General features: G+C 42.4%; 1 protein-coding gene across 1 annotated transcript in view; it reads right to left on the bottom strand.

The window, feature by feature from the left end:
• Positions 1–19,826, bottom strand: part of GRHL1 (grainyhead like transcription factor 1) — a 76,064-nt gene extending 56,238 nt beyond the window's left edge. Inside the window, exons 1-2 of the mRNA XM_042457576.1 lie at positions 19,445–19,826; positions 15,546–15,681 (exon numbers count right to left, since the gene is read on the bottom strand). Of these exons, the coding sequence (XP_042313510.1) occupies positions 15,546–15,681; positions 19,445–19,826 (518 nt within the window). The remainder of the gene's footprint in view (positions 1–15,545; positions 15,682–19,444) is intronic.
• Positions 19,827–20,747: the final 921 nt, after the last annotated feature.

The following is a 20,747-nucleotide window of genomic DNA, read 5'->3' as shown; positions in this document are numbered from 1 at the left end:
TGGGGGATGCTGGGAGTTGTGGTCCATTCAAGTAACTTTCCCAAGCTCTGGCTTGCGCAACACTTCTTAGGTACTGAAGCCTGCATGATTTATTTTGTGCATTTTAGTTGGCCAGTAAAGACATTCCAGTTAAAAATGCTTTTCGTTGAGCATACACAAGGATTAGTCAGTATTTAAGACAGAGAAGCGAGTTCTGCTTAAAATATTGCTGAGAAGTAGGGAACTAGGAAAAGACAAGATACTATCAGTCCTTGAAGCAAATGACTGTGGGAAGAGGATCTACAGAAAAATACTGTGCATCCTTTATTCAGTCCATATAGATACCTACAGCTGCTATGTTCTCAGTTCGCTGCATGCTTTTGAGAAAGAACAATATTGCTTACGAAAATGTATGCCACAGCACTTTTTATTTTTCCCCTCAGGTGGAATAGCGCACACCACTCAATGGAAAAACTGGGATTTCAACCAGCAGGTCCCAAACAAGGCAGCACTCTGTTTGGTTTTGTCCTCTAGCAAGATGCACAGAAATTACTAAGGATTATCTCAAGTTAAGGGCTAATTAAAATGCCAGTGTTTGATCCAAGTTAGATGCCGTTAAACACAAAACCTGTATCACAGGCAACGTTCACCTCTTCTGGCTACAACTTGAATGAGTATCATTTGCTTATGATGAAGGTTGAAGACAAGAGGCTTGTGGAAGTACTGGCAACCCCATGGAAGCTTGATCCATACATCTCCAGAAAACTTTGGGCCAGCTGTGAATATCTGGTCTCTCTGTGAGTATCTGGTCACTTACACATCAAAAAAGAACACCAAAAACAAAATAGGGCACAGACTTGCATAAAACTTACATTTAGCCATTCAGATGCCGATGTGTGTATTTACAAAAGATGTTGCATGCCTTCAAGTGGTTTCTGATTTATGGTGATCCTAAGGCAAACCTATCATGGAGTTTTCTGTGGCTGACTGTATGTGATTTGCCCAAGGACACCCAGTAGGTTTCCATGGCCAAGCAGGGAAATGAACTCTAATCTCCAGAATCATAACCCAACATTCAAACCACTACACCATGCTGGCTTGATGACCATATTTTAGATAGAAATACAATACAACTGGCCCTCCATATCCATGGATTCTGCATCCACGAATTCAACCACCCAAGGCTTGAAAATACCCCCCCCCCCCAAAAAAAAATAATCCAAAAGCAAACCTTGATTTTGCCATTTTATATAAGGGACACAATTTTACCATGCCATTATACATAACAGGACTTGAGCATCCATGGATTTTGGTATCCACAGGGGGTCCTATAACCGAACTACAGGGGATACCAAGGACCCATTATATATCTTTGTCTAGTGGGGAAGACTGTCAACAGGGGATCTGTGTGCTTGTTTCTCAGTCTGCTATCTATATGTTCAGTATTGACGGACAAGTTCAAGGTCCCTAATCTGCCTCCGTATGGTGCTTTATCCGTAAATCCGACTGTAGATTCAGTCTTTCAAAAAGAGGATAGTACTCCATAAAAGAAGACACAAGGCTGGCACCCTCACTGTGTGCAACAATTTTGCTTGTGATGATGATGATGATGATGATGATGATGATGATGATGATGATGATGATGATTTATATCTTGCCTTTTCCACAGTATGGGACACAATGTAGCTTCAAAAATTAACTGCTAAAACATTAACACTGTACAAAAATTAAAAATATAATCCAACTATCAATAAAATTAAAAATTGTTGAAGAACAATAAATATAAACAACACAGCACACAAAAGGCCCCTTTACCCTGAGCAGTCAACCCTCAAAGGCCTCACCAAATAAAAAGTATTGCAGGAAAGGAAATAAATGAATGAAGTTGTGGATTATTTTATTGTCTTGTCTTATTGCTATTTGTTTGTTTTGTTATTGTATGCTCTGTTCTATGGTCATTAGCCTGTTTGTTGTTGTTGTTGTTGTTGTTTAAATTTATTGAGTTGAAACCCAATAAAAATACACAAAAAGAAAGGCATTATCTGCCTAGGAAAGGATAGCAAAGAGGGATCAACCTATCATCCTTGGGAAAGGTGTTCAAGACTGAGAAGGCCCTCTCCCCATGTTCCCACCAGATGTACCTGTGATGTTGGTAGGACAGAAACAAGGGCCACTCCAGAAGATTTACAAACAGAGGCAGACTGATGATTCCTTAGCTTTAAAGTTTAAAAGGACTAGATATTCCACAACATTTATTGTCCTGATGTGTAACCTCTACTCAGGACAAGAGATTATAGTAAGGACGGTATATGAAGAACAGGAAGATTTCTAATTGGCAAAAGGATTGGGCAAGGCTGCATTTTATTACTCTATCTGTTTAATTTATATCCAGAACTTATTTGGAAAACTGGATTAGACTTGGAGGAAGGAGACATGAAAAATGGAGGAACATCAACAATTTAAGATATGGAGTTGATACCATGCTACTAGCAGAAAATAGCAAAGAGTAGGAATGACTACTGTGGAAAGCTAAGGAAGAAATTGCAAAAGAACAGTTACAGTTGAACAGTAACAAAAATAATGACCTCAGATGATTTACACAGTTTCAGAATGAAGGAATAAGATATTGAGATAGTCATACTTTCTATACCTGGGCTCAGTCATAAAGTAAAATAGAGAGTGTAGTCAAGAAATCAAAAGGAGATTAATTTTGTTTGCACTGGCTCTTAATTGCCCTGATTGTGGCCGCATGCATTGGGATATACCCGTTATGGAAGGACATCATCATTAACACAGGCCAGCCAGGCCAACACTGAATCAACACTGCCATCCCATCCCCAGAGCTACTACATCACTTTCTGTACCTGCAGAAACGTGCTAGCACTTCTCCTAAGCGTGGCTTCACCTGCACAAGCAACGAGAAAAGATAGAGGGACCCCTGATCACATGGCTGGAAGTGCCAAAGCACCAGACAGCCTCTCCACAAAACTCCTGCGGGTATGGAAGTTCTGGGGACAGGCCATCTCCTTTCCCTGTCCTGCTTAGTGCATGAAAGGGGAATGGTGCAGCATCTGGCACGGGAACAGCCAAATTTGAGCCCAATCCAGCTGTTCACATGCCACATAACCCTGTGTTCACCCCAGAGTTTTGGAGGAACACCAGGGTTTCCCCAAATTTGCCAGCTCTTGAGGCAAAGTTAGGTTAATGGGAATTAGGACTGAAGTTTTCACCTGTGCAGACAATCCTAGGACTTAGACGTGCAGCTATGAAGGAACCAGATAAGATCTTCACGTATAATGGTATATCATTGAATACTGAAGTCAGAATCATCTATTATTGTACAGTATTTCTGATTTCTACGTATGATTATGAAAGTTGGACAGTGAAATAGGCTGACAGGAAGAGAATCAACTCAATTGAAATATAAGAGTTCTGTAAACATTATAGACTCCCAAAGGGACAAATAAATGTGTCCTAGGACAAATCAAAACTAAACACTCTCTAAAAGCCAGTATGACCAAACTGAGTTTTGACCATCATGAGATGACATTGTGTTTGCATGTGCCTTCAAGTTGCCTGTTGACTTATGGTTTCTTTAGGCAAGGAATCATCACAGGTGATTTTGCCCATTCCTTCCTCTGAAATATAGCCTACAGCAGCTGGTATTCGGTGGTGGTCTCCCATCCAAGTATTAACCCAGGCTGATCCTGCTTAACCACCAAAATCAGGCAGGATCTGGTGCCATTACGGTATTTAGGCTTTGAGATGACATTATTCATTAGAAAAATGGAAAAGGTTGCATTACTCGTGGATAGACTCAATCAATGTGACCATAACTCTATATCTATAGGACCATGGTGTCTTGAAGGTCTCTCATTCATAGGGTCACCATATATTGACACCAACCTGACAGCAATTAACAAAAAAAATTAAACAACCCTTCAAATAAAGGACTTTTCTCTGCAAATTAAGACAAATTATGGCAACCCAATTTGTGAGGAGGAGTGTCTCACTGAAGGAAGGAACTTTCCTGCTTCATTAAAGGAGGCAGTGTTTATGCCATATTGGGTAGTGCATGGCTGTGCAGCAAAGAGATCAAAGGAATGCTAAACTGGAAGGATCATGGCAAATTATAGACTAGATTCTAAATTACCAATCTTAGAGAAAGTAACTGAGCTCATAGCAGTAGCCCAATTTCAGGCAACCTTGGATGTTGCCTGATTCTAGATTTGGGTGTAAATTGTGTAGCTCTTTAGAGCCTGCTGAATTGCAGCTGCCACGATTCCTCCCCACTGGCTATGCTGTCTCAAGCTCATAGCAGCAGATGTTCAGCAACATCCAGAGGGCCACACAATTCTCACCCCTTTTTGAGATTCTTATCCATTGAGTTTTGATGCTTATGAGGATGAAACCGTCCTGGTTGACAAACTTGTATCAGGTGACACAGGGAGAAGCAAAGGGAGTGCAAAACTTATTCTCTGTTAAATCCCACTGTTAATCCCAACTAGGGTAGAATCCATGGAATTTACATATACAGTAAGTGTTGATTTACCAAGATCCAATTATTATTTGTGCCTATGCTGGAAGGATTAACAACTGGGTTTAGCCTCCTGGATCTTTCTTTGATAATACCAACCATGCTTGTTTGTGGGATATGGGGATGGGAGGCACTACAACTGCAGTGGTTGAACCTCTGCCCTAGAGGCAGATGCCAGATAGAGCAGTGCTGCTTATTCCTCTAGCAATTTATCATGGAATTCTGCAAGATTTAATTTTCTCTTTCATGCACATTATGATTTTATAGGAGTGCCAAGTACAGGCACCCAGAGATGTTCACATACAATATAAATCAATTTTCATCAAATTCATCAAATGCAGGCAAAGTAATGGATTCACAGACTCTCCAGTGAGAAACTGGATGAGGACAAATGAAAATTCCATCTACAGAAGCTGGAGAGGTTGATGATGACAAGACACAGCTGTCTAGGGCTTTTAACTGTTCTAGATAGGGTCAAATTCCCATTTACAGAACAGTTATTGGGTAGGAGGCAGGGGAGACAGGCATTCCAGGATTCACCATTTTCCCTGGATGTCCAAGCAGGGGTTGTCTTTAATTTTCCCATTGAAACTGATTCATCATGAGTTGCACCCAGTTTCTCCAGGAAAAGCAGCATTTCGCTGCTGTCATACATGTACTGGCAGCTTCTAGACTGTAATGTAATATGTTATTTATAGGCCTACCTTTAAAGTGGGTTTCAAAGTTTCAGTTAGTTAAAAACATAGAAGTATGATTAGGATCTGGCACTAGCTACAAAATTCCATATTACACAAATACATAGATCACTACACTGTGTGACACTGTTGACTCCAGGAAAAAAGCAAGGTTATGATGTTTACTGTTGAACTGCTATATAGTTTGGAACCAAGAAAGACAAGCCTGGTTGCTTCCTACTGTTATCAGTCTCCTCAGATCCTTATAATTTGTAACAGCCAATTTATAAATATTGAACCATCATCATCTGGTGCAGCTGTGTTCACAGTACCTCATTTGATTGCAAACAAGCCTGGCACCTTCACAGAATAGCAGCTTCTCTCTAGAGAAATTAGGAAGGTTTAATTAAAATATAAACCTAAATCCAGTTGCCACTGCCTAACACGTTTGTTGTTCCCTGTATTATCAGGGTGCTGCTGCTGTTGCACCTAGGAAAAAGTTTTAGGAGGCTCCTCCAAGGTGAAGTGGGGACAGACTGTTGAGTAGACCTCATATATCTAAAATGTAATCTTGATACGTTGCCTATGATGATTTTTAAAACCTAATTTTGTGCAGGTCTTCTTGATTTTTTAGTTATTGAATCTCCACCCCGCCACCCCTTCTTTCTTTTTGTTGGCTCCCAGACTTGAGACTCAACTTGAAAGTACCTTGCAAGGACTTGAGACTTGGAGTAAAAGTCTTGAATACATCAGTGGTAATTTCCCCATATCCAGAAATTGCTTTTTCTACTTGAAATTCTCATGGGACTCCCCCCAAAAAAGAGCTTCAAGAGAGGAGGAAAAGACAGGGGGGCTGCTATCCCTCCCACCCCACTCCTCCATTAGCCCCACTGCCTTGTCCATTTTCCTCTTTTGGCTACTAGAAGACTAAAGTCCTACCTGATAGAGAAGGCAAGGAAGGTGCAGAAGCAATAACTTCCCCTTCTGCATCAGAATATTTGGATTGATAGGCAGAATCTCAGAGTTGCAGGCTGACACTGCCCTTGCCCATACAACCAGAGACCTCCAAAATGTGTATGATTTCCATGCAATGCTGTATATCCACTTCCCTCACAAAAATCCTTATTTAGCACTAGTGAGGAGCAGCCATTTCCCCCTTCCCCTCCTTTGTACTGTGTCTCCCACTAGTAGCATTGGCTTTACTTTGCAAAATATTAGGATTGGCTGATTTAAACCTTGATTTAAACCAAATCAGTGGAGTCACTAGGGTTGGTGTTACCTGGTGCAGTAACGCATGGTGTCATACATACACCATTCACCTCCTCTCATTTCACACCATCATAGAATCCTTAGTAATGCTTTTTTGTACTAGTGTTATTCGTAAATCGTAATTCCCATATACCACTGAACGTAATGCTAACAGTTCTGACATAAGCAACTAGGAAAATTAAAACGATTACCTTCGAATTACAGTATCATATGCACAACCTAAATGTATTTACATATACACAGTGAAGATTTGGTTAAAATGTGATGTTGTTAAGGAAAAATTTAAAATAATAAAAATTTCAAAAATTTCAATTTTCTTTAAAAACTTAAAAATTTGAAATTAATTTTTTTTAATTTAATAAGTTTTGGGGGCCAGTCCTTTCTCCTTCCACTGAGCTTTCCCCTCCACTCCCACCATCTCTTAAAGCATTTTAAAGGAAAGCAGATGAATGCCACAGCCTGTTTCTGCCAAAATGTAGATGTTTGAGGGTGTCACCTGGTGCGATCCACCCCCCCGCATGACGCCACTGAACCAAATGACTTTTTTTGCAGTGGGGGGGCACTTTGCGATAAACTCATATATATTTTTAAAGTCTGGCTATTATTACTATTTTCCAACCATCTTACTGGAACGACAATGACTGTTTTGAGTTTACACATTTTAACTTTAATAATTTATTGGCAGTTGTTCATTGTTAGACCTGTTGTTTCTTTTTAACCATTTTATTTTATAGTGTAAGAAATGCCACTCAGAAAGAAATCCTTCAATTAACACATGTTCAACCAAAACAGCTTCCATTAAAAGAGCTCTTCTTAAAGAATAATTACTATGTAAGCCAGTGGCCATAACATCTGAACCACATTTTCCTACTTTATTTTCAGATTTAGTCCTATATTGGTGTAATCCTACACATTAATGGAAAGAAACTGGTCTTTTAAATAAAATATAGTTTAAACAAACAGGGTGGGTTTTCCCCCCAGCCCTGAAAAACATTCTTCTTTCACCAGCCCCAGACTAAAACAGCAACTTTATAAATAATGGAGAAACTGAAACAGAAAGCCAAGATTCACAACTATCAGAGACCTGAATTCACATCTCCTACAATTCAGTGTTAGCTGCTGCACTACCATGAACTTAGCCCAGGGGTAGGCAACCTGTGGCCTGCGGGCCGGGCCGGATGTGGCCCGGCAAGGCCTTGGGACCGGCCCCAGCCCAGTCCTGCCGCCGATTGCCGCCGGGGCCTTTGGGGGGCAATTGTCTATAGAAGCCTCAGAAACATGCATTTATATTAACATTTTTTAAAAAATCAGCAAATTTTTTCACGTGTCCTCCATTTTTTTTTAAAAAAAGTGTCTTCCATTTGAAAATTTTGTCCTACATTTGTCCTGGTTTATTTATATATTTAATTTTTAAAAAAATTATTTAATTATTTATTTTTGGCTTCGGCCCCCCCAGTTGTCTGAGGGACAGCAACCCGGCCCCCGGCTCAAAAAGATTGCCTACCCCTGACTTAGCCAATACAATGCAGAACAACTTTATTATTCTGGCTATTACAAGAACGGAATGACTCAACAATAACTACTACAACGTGACACCACATGCAATATTTTTACAGGCGCCCGTCTGCCAAGAATATAATCCAAGTAGGTTAGGTTGGATCCGGAATAAGCAATACTTAGAGAGTAGACCTACTAAAAACAGTAAGACCTAAGTTAAGCATGCCACAAAGGTTGACTAAGCATAGCTCCAATCCACCGTACGCACAGAAAATTTGAGTACCTCCAGTATAGTCAGTGAAGTTGTCATTAGCTATATATACTTTCCAGTCATATATAAGCAATAACAAAACCTGAAGCCACTTTCAGTAATGTTTATGTATTACATAGGATTAAGCCCACATCTGACATCAAGTATACATTCAAAGAGCTGAAGGCAACCCTACACCTGTGATAAGAACATATGTATGATACATAAGATTCCAAACATGTGTTAAAGCAAACCATGTGGTGTTATTGATAGAGCAGTACTGAGCATGTTGTGACCCTGTGCAATTTTCTAGACCAGTGGTCCCCAAACTGTGCCCTTTAAGAGATTTTGGACTTCAGCTCCCAGAAGCTTCAACCATATTGGCCAATAGTCTGGGATTCTAGGAGCTGAAGTCCAAAATCCCTTAAAGAGCACAGTTTGGGGACCACTGCTCTAGACAGTATAACCAATAGAAAGGAATGGTGGGGACTGCCACTCAATATCTGGCGTATCACCTGTTGGGCATCTCTAGGTTAAATTAATTGACTAGGAACAGGGAGATGCAGGTTCAGGTCCCACTTAATCAACTATGGAGTTCCATGGGTAACCCTGGGACAGTCACTACAGATTGAGTCTATTTATTTATTTATTTATTTATTATAGTTTATTTTTATAGCGCTGTACATACAAATGATCAAATCAATAAAAATGAAACCTGACAATGGCGTACAATCTACAAAATACATATAAAACAATAGGTAATAATATAAAATAAAAATCTTATCCAAAATACTTGGGACCAGAAGTGTTTTGCATTTTTTAGGGTTTTTTTTATTTTGGAATATTTGCCTATACATAATGAGCAATCTTGGAGACGGGACCCAAGTCTAAACATGAAATTCATTTATGTTTTGTATACCCCTTATACACGATGCCTGAAGATAATTTTATTCATAACATTTTAAATAATTTTGTGCAGGAAACAACATTTATGTACATTGAACCATCAGAAAGCAAAGGTGTCACTACCTCAGCCACACATGTAGCCAATTTTAGATTTTGCAGTATTTCAGAGTTTGGAATTCCAGGTAAGAGAGACTCAACTAGATCTATCTTATAGGGATACTGTAATTACAAAATGAGGGTAAAGTGAGAGAACCATCCTGTACTCTTTAAACAAAAGATGGGATGGGCATGAATATAATACATTTGTCACATTCATAAATCACAAGTCTATACCAGAAAACAGGAGGGCTAGAGCAGAATAGAGATCCTCTGCACTTGCCTTGCCATTCAGACTGGACATTGGGCCCTCACAGATAGGCAGTGCTCTAAAAGGCTTCCTGTATGGAGCGGGATACAGACTGCCCCTTTGGGGCGGCCTGCACCCGCCCCTTTCCCCGCCAGATCGGGGTCTGAGCAGCCACAGCAGCAGCCCCGGAGGCTCCGATCCGCCGCTTTTCCAGGCCTCAGGGAAGCGGCAAAATGCCGCCTCCACCCGGCCTGGATAGGGGTGTCCTTGGGGCTTCATTCCCACAGCCGTTTGGTGGTTGCAGGAACGAGGCGCTTTCCAGGAAGGAGCTCCGTAACCCTCCCTAATCCTAGCACATACTCAGAAGGCCCGTCTGGAGAGGGCCTGGGTAACATTAGGGGCATCACTAGGGGGGGTGCAAGCCACACCAGGTGACACCCTAAAGGGAGGTAACACCACCGTTCCCAAAACATCTGGCTTTTTGCAGAACGGGCTGTGGTGTTCCCCCCGTCCCTTTAAAACAGTGAAGAAATGGAGTGAGTGGAGTGAGGCTCAGTGGGAGGAGAAAGGAGAGGCACCATTTTTTAAAATTAAATATTTTAAAAACAATTTTAAAAATTAATTTTTTATTTTTTTCTACAAATATCTCATTTTACCAAATTTTCACTTTAACCACATGAAGCTACTTAAATGTAAATACATTTAATTTGTGCGTATGATATTGTAATTTAAAGGTACGATATTAATTTTGCTGGTCATTTATGTCACAACTATTACCTTTACATTCGTTGGGATACAGGAATTATGATTTATGGGTGACATTAAGTACAGAATAAATTACTATAGATTCTGTATGGTGAGGTATGGGAGGGGGTCAATGGGGTGTGTGTGACACCATGAATTACTGCACTGGGTGACGCCAACCCTAGTGATGCCACTGGGTAACACTGTTTGGTTCTAACTTCCTATTATGATTCTCCTCAGCCTCTGCCTATAGGGCACAGCTTTGACACTGGTCAAAGTTATGTTTGCACATATTGTGTATACCACTTTGCATCTGGTCTCCACTGAGCTTGAGTTTATCCTATTTTACTGTCACAACCATTCTGGGAGGTGCAATTTGGCTGAGAGAGACAGCTGGCTCACGTTCGCTCAATGAGTTTTGTAACTCAGTCGGGAACCTGAATCTGAATTTCCCCAGTCACAGTTCAACAACACACTAGCCACTGCACTGGCTCTGTTGAACTCCTCATGACTACATTAGGCCGGCAACAGGTCATACCAGTTGTTCAACAGATGAGGTTTCTTACACATGTATCACCTTAAAAAGGAAATTGCTTTGAGCCCTGTATGTTTCTGAATCATATGCACCAGGCGTACACTTGTCTAGTTTGGCCCATAAACATGCTGATCAGAAACAGGCACTAAGGTGAACTCAGGGTGAAGCAGACACATCTGCGCTCATTGTGTGACAAAATAAATAAATGCTGCTTCCTATGCCTGCATTGAAAACAAAATCAACTTTGTGCAAAGCAGCAACCAGATGATAAATGAAGTTAAGAGAAGGGAATGAAGGGAAAGAAAGGTGAGGGAAGAGCAGAAAGGAGTTGGTGTCAGGGAAAAAGGGGGACAGAGAGAAGGGATTGGTCTAAATTTTAGGTGAAATAATAATACAAATGCACCCTTGCTCAGATCTCAAGCTGAATGTCTGGTAATCCAAAAAACTGGCAAGCTTCAACTCTTTTTCTCGTTGCAACACCGCCAAATAAAATCACAAATGCCTTAAAGGGTAACCTAACTCAGATTAAAAGGGGTGTAGAAAGAATTATCTTTAATGCTATCAACAAAGCACAGCATTGGCAGTAATTCAATCCCTCCCAGAACTGTAGGTTCTTTTAGGAAAAATAAGACCATGTTTTCTGTTTTTAAAAGACAGCAAAATGTGTATAATTCTGACAGCTGCCTTGTGTCAAGTTTTAGAGTCTGAAGGGTCTATTGGCACAGCGAACTGTGAACACAATACTAAATGGCATTTAGCAAGATCTTGAAATAAGTCTTCTATTGTGCATGTAATTACTTCATAACTACTGGTTTGTTTTCTGCTTGACTAAGTTGCCAAAGTGAAGGAGGGGGGAGGAAAACATTACAGCAGTAAGTTTTCTGGGTATTGCAGGGATAATGTGGTTCTAATACAAAGCAGTCTCAGAACAGTACAAGAATTGCTAGTCTTTTTCTCATAAGGAAAGTCATTTCAGTCATTAGGATTTTTCACTACTCTCACCTTGCTAATCAGGGCTTCTTACAGAGCCACTGGGAAAGTAATGTACAGTATGTTTAATTGGTCGGTAATCTGCTTGAGTAAATCTAGAGTCTTCCTTGACAGAAAGCAGAGATGGTTATTACTTTCAGTAGATCCAACCAAAATATACCATGTGAGAATGTTCATATGGCGTATCTGACTTTTGTGACATGAAGTAGCATTGCTGAGCAACATCTGGAAAGTCAAATCTGCTTCCATCCTTGCTTCAGAACAATTTTATATAAATAAAAAGCAAAATCCAAAATCCACAGTTAGGCCATGTCTTTATTGGAACAAAAAAACCAAACCAACATTATAGTTGGTCCCAATAAAAGCACTATCCAATGTGGGGGTTTTCTCCACATGAATTGCCATATATACTCAACTATATGTCGATCTCATGATTAAGTCGAGGGCAGGTTTTGGGGCCAAAATTATGGATTTTTATATGATCCACGGATAAATTGAGGGTAAAACTTAGGGACATGTAACAAAAGATCTAAAAGATGAAGCAAAGAAAAATGCCAAGGAACCTACAACATTCCAGCAGACATAACTATTTGTGCTCACACTAAACGCTGGATGAGATAAGAAGAGTGTCAGTGCTTCCAGGACAAATTACACAATTGGCTTTTCACCAGAGGATGGTTCATATTTGTGTGTGTGTGTGTGTGTGTGTGAGAGAGAGAGAGAGAGAGAGAGAGAGAGAGAGAGAGATAAAATACTGTACTTACATTCACCCATTGATAAGTCGACTTGGTTTTTTGTGGGCAATTATACGACTAAAATTTCTAGATTTATACCTGCGTATATACAGTAAATTCACTAGTGCAAGGGATATGGGCAGAAGATAAAACTAAAGTGACCAAAGAACCAGTATGATCTACAGATTTGTGTTTTAAACTAGGACTCTGGGAGGTCAGGGTTTGAACCCACTGGTGACTCTGGGCAAGTTGCATTCTCTCAGCCTCAGAGGAAGGCAATGCCATACCTCCTCCAAATAAATCTTGCCAAGAAAACCTTATGACAGGATTGCTGTAAGTCAGAATCAGCCTGAAGGCACAAAACCACAACAAAAATGGCAAAGACTCCTTCCTGTTTCAGGGAAGCTTTTCCTTTTAAAAGGTTTGCAAAATTAAGAGCTCTGAAACCTCAGTAATAGTAGAGGGACATTTGGAGATTTGGTTCCTCCCTTCTCCAACAACAGACCCACCTGGATCACAAAGAAGATTTTTACACAGGCCCTCCATATCCACGAATTCTTTATCTATAGATTCAAGCATCCATGGCTTGAACACACACACACACACACACTAAAAGGCAAACCTTGATTTTGATTTTGCCATTTTATGTTAAGGGGCACCATTTTACTATCCACTGTATTTAATAGGACTTGAGCATCCACAGATTTTGGTATTCACAGTGAGTCCTGGAACCAAACCCCAGCAGATACCAAGTGACCACTGTATATCTGAATGGCAAAAGCAATTATGTACAATATTTGTAAGAAACAATTGAGAGAACTGACACAAACAAAAGAGAAGACTTTTGCCAAACACAAGACTGTTTTGTTAATGGCCTCATCACGTCAGTTTCATTGCAACCTGTGAGACCTCTAGTGAGAATAAAGAGTTTAACAATCATGCTTGTACATGCCTCTACTGAAACTGACCACATATATGTAGAATCTTGTTTTACATTGTGGAGAAGAACTTGTAAAAGAAGTAAAATTTTATGCATCATACAACTGAGCATTACCACCTGGATACATATATCAGAATAGAATTTTGTGAAAGTTCACTTTGTGAACTATGGTTATAACTGCTAACCCTGATCTAATATAACATAGTTTATACACACACACACACACACACACACACATTTAAAAAGTTGTCCCATGAGGGGGACAGTATATGAATGTTACAAGTCCCTTTATTTCTTGTAAGTGTACACTATGACTTGAAATAACGATGCCTGTATCAAAGAAGAACATTGTTAATAACCAACATGTTTAATAACATAAAACCAATAGTTCCTGGGGGGAAATAGAAAGCGGTATTAATGCTTGCCTTTCACGGTATCTAAAGGGCATTGCCATTTCAAGGCTCAACTATGCTCCCTTTGATAGTTAAATCAAATTTTGTAATTGCTGAATGATTAAGTAGTTTCTTTTGATCTAATGGCAGCTTACAAAATACTGGGATTCAAAGTAATTACTTTTTCCAAACAAAAATAGTTGTCTAATAAGCAAGTAACGTGACATTGGACTGCTTCAACATCTCCTAAACCTGGGCGGCTCCTGCCAGTGGAACAAATGTGAGTAAGGAATGCTCTCCATGTACTACCCTTATTTTTTTTAAGGAAAACACTACTTTCCTTCCATTGCAAGCAATATTGGGGCATTTATAGACCATTCCATGGTTGGTCTAATACTTCCCTATATTGGGGGAGTAAAAGAGCTAGGTAGATTTTGAATACTGCCTATCCAGAACATCTCCAACTCTGCCAATGACATGCCCTACGTCTATCCACTCCATTTTTCCCAGTGCTGGAGAGACGATGGGCTTAGAAGGATCTCAGGGGCAGCAGATGGGGATCTGAGATCAGATCTCTACCTCCGACTTCAGCAAAATATTCCCAATGTATCCTTTGGCTCTTGGGATGCTGTCCCAGGGGCCAAAGGATTGCAGCTAAGTTCTCACCCGAGCCACATTTACATGCAAGTCATCACAGTGGGAGCTAATTCAGAGTGTACACACATAGGATTGCATGTATACTGACACCCACAAAACAACACAGGTAGCTCCACATTCCTGGGCCCACTGCAATAGAGAACAAGATACGCTTTTTTCTCAGTGTGAACTTGCAGAATATCATTCCTTAATTCTGAAGAGTCAAATTCACTCTTTACAAGGATTAACATCATTAAGTACTAACACTGTCACCCAACACCAGTGCACTATTAAAGGGAAGCTTCCACAATGGCTAGTCCTCAGTTTTCAACTAAAATACACAGTGAAATACAGAGTCTGGTACACATGAGTGCAGTTGAATGCCTTCTTATGGAGGGACGTTTTTACTGTGTTTGCAAGTCACCCTGGCAGCTCAACAAGACTGCACTGCCAAGCAGGAAGATGCCCATATGCCAACAGGTATTCATACACATGCAGCACTTGGCTGGCAAGCAATTACTGACCTTGAGTTACTTCCATAGCATTTCATTTAATGAAGCATCAGATTACTTTTACAGCTTCTAAGCCAAAATATACCATTTCCCTCCCAAGTCCAGTATTAAGGATATAGCTCCAAAAGGTACTCTTAAACAAGCATTGTAATTATAACCTAGACCTTTCATTTGCTTCTGTATTAAACTATTCCAGGTACATTTCTCCAGGCTGATTGCCTTTCTCTGCTTCTCAACTGTCACCAACGTATTACAACTAGTTCTGGGAAATGGGCAAGCAGGCAAACATATGCCACCTGCGAGAAATGAAGCAAAGGACTAGCAAAGAAAGTTGTGTATCTTGCACACAAGAAGTGGATGCAGAAGCCAATTTTATCTTCCGCACACACATTCTAATGTTATTGATGGCAAAAGACCAAACTTTTTCAAAATGCATGCATCCTGACACAAGACACAACCACTGAAATCTGAAATAAAAGATACACCACCAAGTACAGAACTGTCCTTCAAAAACTAACTTTCCCCACACATCCCAGTGCTAAAAGACAACACCGGATCCAACTTCCCCAAAACTTCCCAGTGCTAAAAGATCTCACTGGATTACCTGGCCAAATCCACCTTCCCGGGATGATGAGTTTCATAAAAATCCATCAGCTCCTTTTCCAGTAGGGCATTAAGAGAGGGCCTGTGAAGGTCCCCAAAACAAATCTGCACATCAGGGTCTAACTGCACATGAAAGGCTACAATGTTCAGCCAAAAGAAGGGGGGGGGAATTATTAAAAATTAGAGCCGGAGTAAAAAAGCCATTAAAAGAGAGAGGGAGAAAGAGGTGTGACTCAAGTAATGACACTCCAGTTAAGGCAGCTCTCTCCTAGCCCAGCCCTTGTCCTCTTCTTCAAAGGAGAGAAGTGCATAGAGCACCTATTTAGATGTCTCCATTAGACAAAGCAATCCAAAGGAGAGCCCCAGGCATGGCAAGAGGGTCTGGACTGTGGGGTTTCTCTGACACTGACACTGACACTCACACACCCTGCCTTGAAAGGTGGAGACTTTATTTGGCATACTCAGCATTTAAAGAGACAGAGAAGAGTCCTGGGGGGGGGGGGGGGGGAAAGAGGGAGGGTGACTAAAGTTTAAGCAAGAGGAGTCAAGTTTCAAAGCCAAAAAGGCTTCTCAGTTGTGGCTTCAGGTGGAAAGAGGGCAACCTCAACAGAAGCATTACCCTACAAGTTGGTTGAGGGGCTCTTCACAGGCAAGCCATACCACAGCAGAGGAAGTCAATGGCAGGTGCACACATGGGCTCCCTGGAATCAGGGAACCCAGAATTTTCCAACTGTCTCCCCACAAACACCCAGGCATTCGGGAGACATGAGAAGGGATGGCATTGTACAACTGCACTACTAGATTCTGAGAAAGGTTGCAAGGAATTTGTACAGGATCCAGCCAAAAGTAAAGCCAGAGCAATTTCCATTTGTGCTCTTGACTCTATGGCGCTTTTAATTGGCAGATGTCGGCCCAATTGTTCCCAAAAGTTGCCACTTCAGTTTATGACCTGACATACATGCTCCTCTGGATGCCAGTCCTTTCACCAAGTTACTTAAGAGCTGTTGTTGCATGCCTTCAAGTCATTTCTGACTTATGGCAACCCTATCATGGAAATTTCTGTGCCAGATTTCTTCATCTGGGGCTTGCCATTGACTTCTACTGAGGCTGAGAGAGTGTGACTCATCCAAGATCACCCAATGGGTTTCCATGGCCGTCTCCAGAGTCATAGTCCTATGCTCAAACCAGACACCCTCCTTTTTCAGGACATGTCCTCCGTTTCAGCCTTCTGTCCCACTCCATTTAGAGGGGCTTCCTCTTGAGTAAGTGAGCCAGCATGGTGTCCTGGTTTGAGCAGGGTGACCAGATGTCCTCACCCCAATGGAGGACAAGGCATTCCAAAATGTCCTCTATTTTGAGCAGCATGAGTGTATCTCTCTCTGAGGGTTTTAAGCTTTCATTTGGTCATGTCCTCCCTTTTCCTTGAATGTCTTACATTTTGCAATGCCTTGTCCTCCATTGGGGTGAGGACATCTGGTCACCTTGCTCAAACCAGGACACCATGCTGGCTCACTTACTCAAGAGTAAGCCCCTCTAAATGGAGTGGGACTTACAACTCCCAAACAAATCCCAGATGCCAATCTCTGCACTCAAAAGGGAAACTGGTGTGGTTTTCCCCAAACACAGGAGAGACAAAAAGAGCCCGCTTTGTGGAGAAGGAGGAAGGTTTGATTCCTGGCTCAGCCATGAAACCCTCTGGGTGACCTTGGCCGAGTCACACACTCTCAGCCTCAGGGGGATAGCAACGGCAAAACCTCTCTGAAGAAATCTGCCAAGAAAACCCTGTGACAGGTGGTTTGTCTTAGAGTCACCGTAAGTCAGAAATTACTTGAAGGCACAAAACAGCAACAACAATGCTGTGCAAATGTACAGTGCTTTATAAATAAAGTTTAACTACAACAACAACGAGGCATCATCTTTGGCAGGAAGGCTAAAGACTTTGTAGAACTACAAATTCTGTGATTCCATAGGATGACACTACAGCACTTAAAGTGATGTCAAACTGCATTATTTGTACAATTGTAGAGGCACCCTAATAGGAAGCAGCATGGCGTAGTGGATTTGAGTGTTGGACTATGACTCTGGAGACCAGGGTTCGATTCCCAGCTCAGCCATAAAACCCACTGGGTGACCTTGAGCAAGTCACTCTCTCAGTTTCAGGGGAAGGCAATGGCAAACCTCCTCTGAACATACCTTGCCAAGAAAACCCCATGAAAGGTTCCCCTTAGGGTTGCCATAAGTGGGAGATGACTTGAAGGCTCACAATACACACAGACTGGGTGCTGCTTCCTTTTTTCCCACTGAGTTTTGGGTCCCTTTCTCTCTCATTCCTTCTGGGCTGCTTTCTCACCTAAAGCACTCTCCATAGTGACAGATGTTCCTCCCCCTTTTCCAGCCCAGGCTCCCAACTCAGATGGCTTTGAAGCAACATTTTGATGTCTTATTATTATTATGACTATTCTTATTTTGATTTCTAATTGCATCTTGTACCTTGGATCAGGGGAAGGGAGAGAGAGTCAGCTCCCTCTCTGACCCATCCACAGGGCAGAACTAATCTGGGTTGACCCCACTTTCTCTGCCATGGCTGCATGGTAGAGAATTTTGGGAATAGCAGTGGCACCAGAGTGGAGTTGCCATTCCCAGAATTCCATAGCATGCATCCATGGCAGAGAAAGTGGGATCAAACTGGATTATTTTTGTGGTGTGGATGTAGCCTTGGGGTATTTTTCTCCCCCAAAGTATGGGGCTTCAAAAAGAGAGAGTAGAGGAACACCGTCTTTAAATCAGTCTCTCTTCTCCAGGAAGCATCTAGTCCCAGAAAACAAAGATTAAGCCCCAAAATCCAGAGTGGCTCTGGATTAAATCACTCCAAATACTCAGTTGACAGGTGTTTGTTTGTCCCCCCCCCCCCCGCCAAAGTCTAGCATCAGAAAGAAGTCTTGAAGTCAGGTCCTTCTTTGGCATTTAGTCTCCAACCTCACTCCAATGTAGCCCCAGAAAAGAGCCCCACTGCCTCTGGGGAGTCCATAGGGATTTAAGTCCATAGGGATCTAACCCAGCCTCATAAGTTTACAAAGTGCTGTACATAAAATAGAATAATATAATATATATTTATATATACTAATATTAATACACACACATATTATAGAATATAACTCAAAACTGATACACAACATCAATCAACAAATATGGGACTGCTTCCCTGGACAGTATGGTCTTTTTCTCAGTTTTAAATCTGGATAAAGAGGAGATGAAGCCTGCCTCCTTTTTCCAGGAGGAAAGGATCTAACCCAGCCCCAAGGCTCAGATCCACAAGACCACTTCCAAAAGGAGGACAACATGGGAAAAGGGAAGAGGTGAGCCAAGCAAAGCCAAAAACACTCCTATAAATATCAGCCCAGATTCCAAATGGAGGAGACTGGGGAGTCCCTCCTGGACAGAAGGTTGAAATGGAGGACACCTCCTGGAAATGGAGGATGCCTTCCCTGGTCGCCCTGAGGATCACTGAGCCGCACCTGTCCATTTGTGGGCCCCATAAGTAAAATCATATAAGAGGGGACCCAAGGGACATCCAGTCCACCCCCCCATTCTGCCATGCAGGAACTCCCTATCAAAGCCTACCCTGTTTCTTCCTTTCCTATTAGGGGTGGGATAGGCAACCCAGACTAAGGGGTCAGGCCCAGGTCACCCAGGGGCCACTGAGGGAGGGGAGGGGAGGGAAGCAGGGCAGGAGGAAAGGGAGAGGAGGGTGCAATGCCAGAGGAGTGGGGAAAAGGGGGGTGTGGGGTGTCCTCCTGTGGGGCAGAGGCACTGGTCAGACCAGCCTGGGCCTTTCCCACCCTTCTTCTGTCTTCTCCTTCTCCTTCCCCTTCCAGCTTTCGCCCAGTTTTGCTCACTTACATTTGTGCGTATCTTCGTTGTTGTGCATGTCTGGCCAGTCAGTGTAGAGTCTTTGAGGTGGTAGTAGAAACCTGCTCAGGCTGGTTGAGAGTTGGCGCAACCTTGGGGTAGGATGGGGAGGAGGAAAGGAGGACGGGACAGACGAGACGGAAGAAGAACAGACGAAGAAGAAGCAAGGACAAGGAGGGACTGGGAGGATGAGATTGTAGACAGGCAGCCACGAGAGCCTCACTCCTCCTCTTGCTGCTGCTTGTGCTTCTGGCACAACACGGTGTTGCAGTCTGGCTTTTCTTTGCTTTTTGCTCAGGTTTTGTCTCTCTGCAGAAGCCAGAAGCAGAAGCAGCAGGTGGGCTCGCGACAGCCCACCGCCCCCGCTTCCCATGTGTTAGACTGCCCCTAAGTGGGCGGGAAATAACCCCAAGGAAGCGGGACGCTCTGGATTGGGAGAAGACGCACAGTCGTCCCAGGTTCCAAGGCATGGAGAGGAGTGAGAAGGAGCCTCCTGCGCTTGTCAGGAATACTTGCCCCATAGGGATACCATAGGGGATACTTGACCCATGGGGATGAAGGGGAGATACTTGACCACATAGGGATACATAGGGGGAACACTTGCCCATAGGGATACAGCGAGGGGATACTTGTGCCCATAGGGATGACAGAGGGATACTTTGCCCGTATCGGGATAGAAAGGGAGCTTATCTGTCCCATAGGGCATAGAAAGGGAGAAGATACTTGCCCATCAGGAGATAACGAGGGGATAATTGCCCCTAGGTAAAAAGGGGGATACTTTGCCATCGGGCTCAGAGGGGATACTTGCCATAGCGGATACAAAGGGGGTGGATACTGTGAACCATCGGGCTAGGGCATTCCCAGAGGGGTAAGACTTGTGCCCATAGGGAAACCGATCAAGGGGGTATTATGACCACATCGGGATACAAAGGGATAAGGGAGATACTTGCCCATAGGTGCACACATCAGGGGGATACTATGCGACTCAGGATACCAAGGGATGATTTACTTGCCTCCTAGGGCAAATTCGGGGGATACTGCCCATCGGGATACAAGGGTAGAGGAGATACTTGCCCCCATAGGACCAACATGAGGGGGATAACTTGCCCTCGGGCAGCAGATACAAAGGGTAAGGCGAAATACTTGCCCATCAGGTGAAAACTCTAGCGGGGATACTTGCCCCATCGGGCATCACAAAGGGGGTTTAAGGAGAAGCTACGTTGCCCCTAGGGTAAAAACATGAGGGGTGATACGTTGGACGCTCTGGATAGAGCTAATTAAGGTAAGGAACTCA

Source organism: Sceloporus undulatus, chromosome 1 (genome assembly GCF_019175285.1).
Source record: "Sceloporus undulatus isolate JIND9_A2432 ecotype Alabama chromosome 1, SceUnd_v1.1, whole genome shotgun sequence".
In the NCBI taxonomy this organism is placed as follows: domain Eukaryota; kingdom Metazoa; phylum Chordata; class Lepidosauria; order Squamata; family Phrynosomatidae; genus Sceloporus; species Sceloporus undulatus.
This window is presented reverse-complemented; position numbering and strand designations above follow the sequence as displayed.